At 44.6% G+C, this 11,085-nt stretch overlaps 1 protein-coding gene across 7 annotated transcripts in view; it reads left to right on the top strand.

Moving 5' to 3' along the window:
* The first annotated feature begins 9,017 nt into the window (after positions 1-9,017).
* The window catches only part of PPIE (peptidylprolyl isomerase E), a 40,169-nt gene continuing 38,101 nt past the window's right edge, over positions 9,018-11,085 (top strand). For 2 of the 7 annotated variants that reach the window (XM_026455710.1, XM_023221225.2), the window contains exons 1-2: positions 9,018-9,105; positions 10,345-10,443. In XM_026455710.1, the coding sequence (XP_026311495.1) occupies positions 9,075-9,105; positions 10,345-10,443 (130 nt within the window). In that variant the 5' untranslated portion in view covers positions 9,018-9,074. The other 5 variants (XM_026455711.1, XM_026455712.1, XM_023221226.2 and 2 more) reach the window with 5 other exon arrangements.

Below are 11,085 nucleotides of genomic sequence, written 5' to 3'. Positions count from 1 at the left end.
GTTCTATTCCTTTTCTTTCATCTTTCTCGCTCTTCCTCAGATTAGATTATTTCTAGTCTACTCTCTTCAAGTTCACTGAGTCTTTCTTCTGACATCTCAGGTCTGCTGCTGAGTCCATTTAGTGAATTTTTCATTTGTTATTGTACTTTTTGACTCTAGAATTTCCATTTAATTCTTGTTTATAGCTTCTAATTCTTTATTGAGATTTACTATTTGTTGAGTCTTTGACATTAAATTTTTTTATTTCTCTAAACATAGTTGCTATACTTTTTTTTTTTTTTTTTTTTTTTTTTTTTTTTTTTTTTTTTTTTTTTGAGACAGAGTCTCGCTCTGTCGCCCAGGCTGGAGTGCAGTGGCTGGATCTCAGCTCACTGCAAGCTCCGCCTCCTGGATTCACACCATTCTCCTGCCTCAGCCTCCAGAGTAGCTGGGACTACAGGCGCCCGCCACCTCGCCTGGCTAGGTTTTGTATTTTTTTAGTAGAGACGGGGTTTCACCGTTTTGGCCAGGATGGTCTCGATCTCCTGACCTCGTGATCCGCCCGTCTCGGCCTCCCAAAGTGCTGGGATTACAGGCTTGAGCCACCGCACCCGGCCAGTTGCTATAAATTTTGTAATGTATTTATAATAGCTGTTTTAATGTCTTTGTTTGCTGAATACAACACCTGGTCTTGAAAAGTGTCAATTTTCTATTGATGCAGTTTTTTTCTGAGTATGAGTCACATCTTCCATTTCTTTGCATGTCTCATTATTTTTGTCGAACACTGGATTTTAAAATAATATGCTGTAGTGACTCTGGATTCTGATTTTTCTCCTGAGGGCTGTTTTATTGCTGGTTAGTTTTTTGTTTCGTTTTGAAACACGGTCTCCTCTGTCTGCCAGGCTGTAGTGCACTGGCAGAATCACTACTCACTGCAGCCTTCACCCCCCACCCCTAGGCCTCAAACAATCCTCCCATCTCAGCCTCCTGAAAACCTGGGACTATAGGTGCATGCCATCATGCCTGACTAATTTAATTATATTTTGTAAAGATGGAGTCCCACTGACGCGGAAAAAGTTCCCTTGTCCCCCTTCACAGCGCGTGTGATGGGGGTGTGGCTGACTTCTTCAATGCCCCGCTGTCCAAACCTCTAGGGGAGCATACAGACGGGGAGGCTGCGGGGATCTGACCCCACAGCAGTGTCTAGGGGTGAATGTTTATAGCTGAAGCCCCAGTGGGCATGTGTTACAGGGTGCTCTTTTAGTTTGCCGCCTATAGGTGGCTTGTGTTAACCAGCTCAATTAGACCTTCTACTTTGTGGAAAGGACAGAGGGCTTTCCGTATACTGGGGTTCTTGCCTTGGTGTACCGGAAGAATCAGATCACATGTGGGCTTGGAGAATGCAAGGTTTTATTGCGTGGAACTAGCTCTCAGCAGATGGGGGAGCCAGAGGAGAGATGGTTTTCCCCTGGAGCCGGGCACTCAGCGACCCAGGCTCTCCACTGACTGCCCCAGCCACACTCTGCATTGTTCTGTCAGTGGACTGCCGGCGTGCCGGTCCCTGTCGGTGCAGCCCTCTTGACGTCCAGCCACCCGTGCGATCCTCCGCTGATGTGCCCCTCTCTACCTTCAGCTGCCTCTGTGTTCTTCCACCGATCTGCTCCTCTCTATGTGCAGCAGCCTGTGTGTCTGCCAGCTAGGGTCTTAGGGCTTTTATAGGCACAGGATGGGGGCGAGGCAGGTCAGGGTGGTCTTCGGAAATGCAGCATTTTGGCAGGAAAATGAAAATGCTTGTCCTCATCCAGGGCCATGGGAGTGGAGCCCTAGCCAGGGATCACATCCTCCTCTACCCAGCACTTCCCTCCCCTCATTCCGTATCATTTAAAAGTGACTATGCTCAGGCAAGGCACGGTGGCTCACCCCTGTGATCCCAGCACTTTGGGAGGCTGAGGCGGGTGGATCAGGAGGTCAGAAGTTTGAGACCAGCCTGGCCAACATGGTGAAACCCCATCTCTACTAAAAATGCAAAAACTTACCTGGGCGTGGTGACACGTGCCTGTAATCCCAGCTACTCAGGAGGCTGAGGCAGGAGAATTGCTTCAACCCAGGAGGCGCAGGTTGCTGTGAGCAGAGATCGTGCCATTGCACTCCAGCCTGGGCGACAGAGCAAGACTGTCTCATAAATAAATGAATAAATAAATGGGACTATGCTCTTCCTTTACCAGCATTTCCGTATTACCACTATGTTGCCCAGGCTGGTCTCAAACTTTTGGGCTCAAGTGATTCTCCCACCTCAACCTCCTTACGTGCTGGGATTATAGGCATGAGCCACCATACCTGGCTGATTTTGTTTGCTTGTTTATTATTTGTTTTGCCTTTTAGAAACTTACCTAGATTAAATTTGCAGAATCTGTCTTAGTGGTGTTTTAGAGCTGTGTGTCTCGAGTATTTTTTGTTTGTTTGTTTCTAATTCTTCTTATTTTTTAAAATCTTGGCTTCCTAGGGGGCACCCTTGTGTCTGAATATCTTAGTGGTAAACCAATGATTAGTCAGAGGTTTTACTCAAACACTTTGTGCCAGCAAGCCTTCCACTCTTTGCCTATAAATCTGTGTGTGGGTTGAGGAGTGCATTCAAAGTTTGAGCACTTTCCAAGTTTTCCCCAGGTTTTCCTTTCCAATGGGCTTTCCTGGTTCTTCCTTTGTGTGGATAGTCTTCAGTCTGCTAGGAATATGTGCAGAGGTAGAGCCCTTTTGGGCCTTGCCCGTACGTGTGTGGTGCAGCCTTCCAACCAGCCAGGGATGTGGGGAGAGCTCATCCAGTCCCTCTTCAGTTTTCTTGTTTCCAGGATCTCCTTGTTAAATTTCTGGCTTGGCTGCCAAGTGGGACTGCAACCTCGGGCTAGCAGAGCTGTGGGCTTTCCCAGTTCAATTCCCACTGAGCTTGATATTCTTACTGAGAATATTACTTGGCATATGTTTTTCGTTTTCTATTCTAAATCAAGTCAGCCCTTTCCAGCATCAGCAAAGCTGCTGTTTTTCACAACCAGCTCTGCCCTGGTAGCACGGCTGTGCCATCTGCACTGGACAGGGAGTGGAGAGACGAGAGTACCAGGCAAGAGCACCACAGATTGCCACCATTCTTACCTGAAGTTCAGCAGTTTTTCATGAACAATCATTTCTCAACTTGTTGTGTGCATTGTCAATTTCTAGGGCCCTGAGATGTCTGTCTTTGACAGTTCTGTTCAGTTTTATAGTTCTTTTTCATGACAGAGTTTGTGAATTCTTCATTCCACCATCACCAGAAGTCCTGCCCAATCGACGATTCTTTTTATTATGGCAAAATACACACAACACAAAACTTGCCATTGTAACCATTTTAAAGTGTGCAATTCAGTGGCATTTGGTACTTTCGCAATGTTGTGCAACCCTCATCACTATCTAGTTCTGGAACCGAAGATAGTTTTATTAAACTTAATAATAAAGTTTAAGTTTTATTAAAACTTAATAAAAATTTAAATAAAAAATAAAATAAAATAAAATAAAAAATTAAGTTTTATTAAACTTAATAAAACCATAGATAGTTTTATTGCATGAATAGGAATAGACCCTTCTGGTCTTAAGGCTTGAAACTTGCATTTGTTTTGTCTGAGTTTCTTCATCAGGAAATAACTTTCAGGCCTCTCAAAAAAGCATCAAAGAATGGAAACTCACCAAATCACCACATTCCAACAATGAGATGCCAGACCCCTCATTCATCATGTTTACTTCCTTGCCCCTCCCCAGCCTGTTTTCTTACACATCATTACATTTCTCCCCTGCTATATAAACCATTAGTTTTAGTTGGTCAGGGAGATGGACTTGAGACTGAGTTCCCATCTGCTCGGCTGCAGCACCTGATTAAAGCCTTCTCCTTCGTTTTCTCAGTCATTGGCTTTCTGTGCTGTGAGCATCAGGACCTAGACAGAACTCCTGGTGTTTCAATAACAGTTCCAGAACATTTTCATCCCCCGAAAAGGAAACGCTGTGCCTAAGCAGTCATCGTAAATGGAATCATGTAATATGTGGCCTTTCGTATCTGGTTTCTTTCACTTAGTGTAATGTTTTCAAAGCTCATCCATGTTTTAACATGTATCAGTGCTTCGTTTGTTTTTATGGCTGAATGACATTTCACTATATTGATATACCACATTTTAAAATCCATTGATTTGTTGATGGATGCTTGCGTTATTTCCATCTTTTGGCTATTGTGTATGGTGCTGCTATGAACATTTGTGTACAAGTTGTTGTGTGAACATTTCTTTTCTATTCTTTTAGGTATACACTTAGGTTGGAAATGCTGGGGCATATGGTAATTATGTTTAACTTTTTGAGGTACAGCCAAACTATTTTCCACAGTGGAAATTTGTACATCATTTAACATTCTCACTAGCAATGTATAAGGGTTCCAGTTTCTCCACACCCTTGCCAACACTTGTTATTTTCAACTTTTTAGGATAGCCAATCTAATGGATGTGAAGTGGTATCTCATTGTGGTTTTGATTTGCATTTCCCTAATGACCAATGTTGATCTTGTCATGTACTTTTTGGCCATTTGTTTATATTCTTTGGAGAAATGTTTATTCAAATCCTTTGCCTGTATATTAATAAGACTGTCTTTCTATTGTTGAGTTGAAAAAATTATTTACATATTCTGGATACTAGATTCTTACCAGATACATTAGTTGCCAATGTTTTCTTCCATTCTGTGGGTTATCTTTTCACCTTCTTAATACTGTTGTCTGATGTGTAACAGCTTTTAATTTTGATGATGTCTAATTTACCTATTTTTTTCTTTTGTTGCTGTGTTTTTGATGTCTTGTCTAGGAGACAATTACCAAATCCATGTGACAACTGTAAAGCTTACTATTTTACTGTACATTGCTTAAGGCCAAGTCCCACTGTTTGCAAATATTTTGTCTTAGAATCTTCATCTAGAACTTCACCCCAGAAAAAAGATGACTTGGAAAAGAAAAATTACATACAACCATATTCTCTTTCATTTTAAATCTATTGTTTAAATGCAATCTGTAGTAACACAAGGCTTAGAGACACAAACTGTGACCACAGTGATCTTCAAGGAACTCAAACTGTTCTGAATCAGTAAGAACTTGCCCTCCAAATAAGCACATGTAGCTCAGTCCAAGTGTCTTAGAGACCAACTGTATAGTAAGATTCCCAAATTAACTTTTATATAGAATACAGTGTTTATTAATGATAAGCAATAAAATGTGCTAACTTGATTTATATTTGAGAGCATCCACAGCAACTATTTCAACTTAGAAATAATTGAAAGATTTTTTTTTCAGGAGTGTTTTGTGACTGATATTGTTCAGAGTTGCATGAGTATGATGATAATTAAAAGTGACTGATTTTTTTCTTTTTCTTTTTTTCTTTTTTTTGACAGAGTCTCCCTCTGTCGCCCAGGCTGGAGTGCAGTGGTGCAATCTTGGCTCACTGCAACCTCCACCTCCCAGGCTCAAGTGATTCTCGTGCCTCAGCCTCCCAAGTAGCTGAGATTACAGTCATGTACCACCATGCCTAGCTAACTTTTGTATTTTTAGTAGAGACAGAGTTTCATCATGTTGGCCAGGCTGGTCTCAAACTCTTGGCTTCAAGTGATCCACCTGCCTCAGCCTCCCAAAGTATGGGGATTACAGGCATAAGCCACTGCACCGGCTTTTTTTTCTTTTTCCTTTTTCCAGACAGGGTTTCACTCTATCGCCCAGGCTGGAGTGATATGATCATGGCTCACTGCAGCCTTGACCTCCCGAGCTCAAGTCAAGAGCTTGACCTCCTCCTACCTCAGCCTCCTAAGTAGCTGAGACTAAAGGTGTATGCCACCATGCTAAGCTACTTTTTCTGTATTTTTTGTAGAAACAGGATTTTCAACCTTGCCCATGCTGGTCTTGAACTCCTGAGCTCAAGTGATCCACCCACCTCGGCTCCCAAAGTGCTGGGATTGCAGGTATGAGCCACCGTGCCCGGTCAAAAGTGACTGCCTTTTTAATTGTTTTATTACTGTTTTAAAATTCTCTCCAGACAGCACACCTCCGTATTGTTAGCACCCAGAATGGGCTGCTTCTACTGCCTCTTAACATGTCATTACTTTTCTTGGAAAAGTGGTTCTCAAAGTATAGTCTCCAGACCAGCAGCTTCTACATCACCTGGGAACTTGTTAGAAGCGAGCATTCTTGGCTTTGCCCAAGACTGACTGAATTAGCAACCCTGGGAGTAGAGCTTAGCAACCAGTGTTGTAATGAGCCCTCCAATGATTCTGATGCAGTTTCATATTTTAGGACCACTATGTTAGAATATGGAACCTGCCAGACCTAAGAGACTAGAGTTTAGGGCACTGGTAAATGCAGCCCTATGAGGTTGTGGTGTAAGGCAGAAAAACAGCTCTAGGTTTTGGCAGACTTGGACATCTGTCCCTCCAGCTCTCAGTGAAGAAAAGTGTCACTGAGTGGCAGATAGAATGTTTTAGCTTCTTGTCCTTCAAACAGTCTCTGTGATATAAACACTGACTCAGTTAAGAATCAAAGGAAGACTCTTGGAGACTGATTGCTAAGAGTGATGAACTTGAACTGGGTTTTTTCTTTTCTTTGGGAATCCTGCAGCTGTGCGTTATGTAGCAGCTGTGTGGTATGCAGCACCTGTGCCACCACACTCACGCTCACTGCTCCTCCTTGTGCTGCTGCTCTGTATAAATACACCTCCGATGTTGGCAGCCCACAGCCTGTGATTCAGCCTCTGTAGCGGAGGCCAGGCACCCAATGTGCTAAGAATAGCATTTTCCATTTCAACGTTATTTGCAAGAAGGTTTTCTCTATTTCATTCATCAGATATTAAAAGTCTACTAAATACCAAGGAATTGTGCAGTGGTATGGGATTACAGTGGTAAGCAAACTGACATGGTCCCTGCTTTCAAAATGCTCTTTCTCTGGTTGGAGAGAAGGGGTTTTAAAAAGTAAATGCATCCTCTATTTTTGAATATTTTTAAAAATGTAAATGCAGCCAGGCGCTGTGGCTCATGCCTATAATCCCAGCACCCTGGCTGGCTGAGGTGGGAGGATCGCTTGAGCGCAAGAGTTCGAGACCAGCCTGGGCAATGTGGCAAAACCCTGTCTCTAAAAAAAAAAAAAAAAAAAAAAACAGAAAAATTAGCCAGGTATGGTGATGCACACTAGTCATTAGTTCCATGCTAAGCTACTTTTTCTGTATTTTTTGTAGAAACAGGATTTTCAACCTTGCCCATGCTGGTCTTGAACTCCTGAGCTCATTAACTTCCTGGTCTCCAGGGTTCCAATCAATCCATTCTGGGCCTAGTGTCAGAGCACTATTTAAAATGATGTGATCATGTAACTCTCCTGTTGTAACTTCAGCAGCTTCTCAAAGCCCCCAAATCTTCCAGATGGCTTATAGCGCCCTCATGATGTGGCCCTCTGCCCACCTTTCCCACCTGATATGCCCTCCACCCCACTACCCCAGGCTCTGGTCTTTTAGTTCCTTGAGTATGCAGAAGCTGCCTCCTCCTCCCTCTGGCTCCTTTTCCTTCAGAATTCAGCTTAAATATCACCTCAGGAAGGTCTTAACCCCCTGCTCCACATAAAATAGATGATCCTATTATTTTGTGCCACTATGTCAACCTGTAATAGACTCAACCTGTAATTTATGTATTGGTGGGTTTAGTCCAAGATGTTAGTCTAAACTGCACCATTTTGTAAGCTCCCTGCTATTTTGCAGAGCTAGGTCAAAGTGAAACATTTCACGGGGGTTTGGGCTGTGAGAAACATCCTGCCTAACCCCCTGACCACAAGGCAGACAAAGGCTCAACTAAAGAAACATCCCTCTCATACATTGCTGGGCAAAGGTCCAAGGGACACCATGATGACATCCCACTGGAACAAGGGCCAAACCGCCTCATCATGAGAACATCTTTATATCAATATCCTGCCAGGCAGCAAGCCATACTGCCCAGACGCCTCCCGCCCATACCTATATATTGCCCAGTCAGTAAGCAGTGGTGGGCACTGGCATTAGGCTGGTTCCCTACTTCTGTAGGTTATTATGCTGGACATAAAGCCTGCGTTTGCCGTTGAGCTGCCCTCTTTCTCTGTGTGTGTGTGTGTCTTTCTTTAACCCTTGCCTTCTTTTCAAAACCTAACACGAGTCGGTAAACGTTCTTCCTGAAGAGCCAGATGGTAAATATTATTGCAGGCTTTGCTGGCTATAGCTTTTCTGCCCTTACAGGAGGAAAGCAGCCACATTCATACTTAAAGGAATGAACGTGGCTGTGTCCCCATAAAGCTTTCTTTATGGGCACTGAAATTTTAATTTCACATAATTTTCATGTGCTAAGAAAAGAAAAAAAAAATTTTTTGAGACGGTGATTTGCTCTCATCACTCGGGCTGGAGTACAACGGCGCAATCTCCACTCACTGCAACCTCCACCACCTGGGTTTAAGCGATTCTCCAGACTCAGCCTCCTGAGTAGCTGGAGTAGCTGGGATTACAGGCGCCCGCTACCACGCCCGGCTGATTTTTGTATTTTAGTAGAGACGGGGTTTCACCGTGTTGGCCAGGCTGCTCTCGAACTCAGGTGATCCGCCCGCCTCAGCCTCCCAAAGTACTGGGGCTACAGGCATGAGCCACCAAGCTCGGCCAAGAAAATATTTTTGTTTTAATTTTTTTCCAACTATTTCAAAAGGTAAAACTCATTCTTAGCTCCCGGGTTGTCCAAAAACAGACGCGCAGGATGACCACGCACCATAGTTTATCGTTTGCCCATAATAATCCGGTTGATTCGGCCAAGGTTTGCCTCCCCCAACACCGTGAGCACTGGGAAGCGCGACGACCACGTCCCTTTGTTTATCACAGCGCACCACACAGGGCGCCCGGTGCTTCCGGGTAGCGGGATGCGGGTTGGACAAACGCGGGGGTGGGCGGGGTCTAAAAAGCTAAGCGCTGAGGAGGGCGGGGCGGGGCCAGAGGGGGCGGAACAGGGGTGAAGAGGGCGGGCCGAGTGCTGGCTTCCGGCGGAAAACCGCTCGAGCAAGATGGCTACCACCAAGCGCGTCCTGTACGTGGGTGAGCAGGCGGGGATGCTAGGCTGAGTCTGGGTAAACGCGACCCCCAGAGGGTCGGGCGTGGGGTGGGACGCATCTCTGAACCAGGAGGACGGCGAGCAGCTGTCAAGGCCGGGTCTCTGGAGGTAGTGCTGGCGGTAGCTCTGGCTCTACTTAAACTTCTTCAAAGGCTTCCCACTGTCCTCAAGAAAAAGTGCAAACTCCTTAGTAGCCACCTCTTCAGCTTCTTTGCTTTGCTTCCCAATTCCCTGGGTCTCCCGAAAAATGACCCACTTGCCCCCAAGGGTCAGGTTATTTAACAACTTCGGGCCTCTGCTTTTGCGACTCTCTTGCAGTGAACAGCCTTGCCACACACCTCAGGTGTGTGAACCCGAGACGGAATGATTATTCTGACTTCCTTCCTAGCCCGCTGAGCTCCACGGGCCCCGAGGAGCGGTAGAGGAATATTATGGTCCTCCAGATCCTCTCGTTCATTTGTTTTACAAACATCAGTGCAGCGACGGCTCAGCCCCCGCCCCAGCCCCCGCCATAAAGGAAGGAGTTCCCAGACTAGCCAGAAAAAAAGTGGAATTACCTCAGTAGCAGACTTTTGATAAGCGCTGTAGTGAGGATGCACCATGATGATATGGGTCTGGCTGCGGGACAAATGACCCATCCATCTGGAGAAGTGAGGGCAAACTCTGGATGTGGCGATGCCAGAGCTGATGAGCAGGAGTTAGCTACGTAACCGAAGCAGAGGCAGGACTGTTCACTGCAAGGGAGTCGCAAAGGTGAGAAATAGCCTGACACTTGGGGGCAAGTGGGTCATTATTCTGGAGACCTAGGAAATTGGGAAGCAAAGCAAAAAAGCTGGAGAGGTGGATACTGCTAAGGAGTTTGCACTTTATCCTGAGGACAGTGGGAAGTCTTTGAAGGAGTTTAAGCAGAAAAGTTATGGGTTCAAATCTGCATTTTCCTAAGATCATTCTGGTTGGCTTTGTGGAGTTGATGGAGTGGACATGGGGAGGTCATTTGTGAAGCTATTGTAGTAATCCCAGGACTAGATGAGAGTCTGAAAGAAGGGCGAAGAGAGGAATATTTTTCATAAGTATGGGTGGGCAGAGATGAAAGGGGGATGTTTGTGTACCCAAAGAACTGAATGGAAGGATCCTGTCCCCTGGCTAGCATGCTAACTGGGCTGTGGTGACTTCTGCAAGAATATGGAGATTAGTGGCTCAGAAGGCCCTTGGCTTATTTGCAGGTGGACTGGCAGAGGAGGTGGACGACAAAGTTCTTCATGCTGCATTCATTCCTTTTGGAGACATCACAGATATTCAGATTCCTCTGGATTATGAAACAGGTGAGTTAGCGTCTCTCACATCCGGAATCCTCTTACTAGGAAAAGACCTTAAAAAATTAAAGTCACATCGCAATTCTAAATATGCATTCTAAATATGGTTAGTATACACTACAGGAAAGTTCATGTAGGTACCTGGTGATAGTGATCTTGATGGAGAAGGAATGTTCTGAGGCCATGTGGTTGTGAACTCTGAATACTTTTCAGTCTTCAGCTGTTGGGTTGAGATAAGACAGATTTTTCAATAGACCAGTAGGGAGATAGGTTTGAACTACACTGAAATTTGAACGTTGTTTTAATCTACCTGATCCCACCTGCTCCTTCTTGGCAGCTGTGCTGTTAAATGAGGCAGCAGGAAAGCCTAGCCCCATAATTGGAGCGGGGAGTGGGGGACAGGGGTGGGGATTCTTGGCCTCTGCACACCTGGGTGGGTTTCCCTTTGACTGGTATCACAATCACAGTTCAGTTTTCTGTTTTACCTTTGTTGTCATTTTTAAGATTATAGTTTTAGGTCTTGTTTTATCATCAACCTTGCATATGATTGTTAGCAAGGTCTTTAAACTCTCCAGAGAGTTTAAAGGCCTGGGGAATCTTTATTTGCAAAATGATAAGGTTATTTTTTTTTTTTTTTTTTTTTTTTTTTTT

Source organism: Piliocolobus tephrosceles, chromosome 1 (genome assembly GCF_002776525.5).
Source record: "Piliocolobus tephrosceles isolate RC106 chromosome 1, ASM277652v3, whole genome shotgun sequence".
NCBI lineage: Eukaryota > Metazoa > Chordata > Mammalia > Primates > Cercopithecidae > Piliocolobus > Piliocolobus tephrosceles.
Note: the sequence above shows the minus strand (reverse complement) of the source record. Positions and strands in the feature narration are given on the sequence as shown.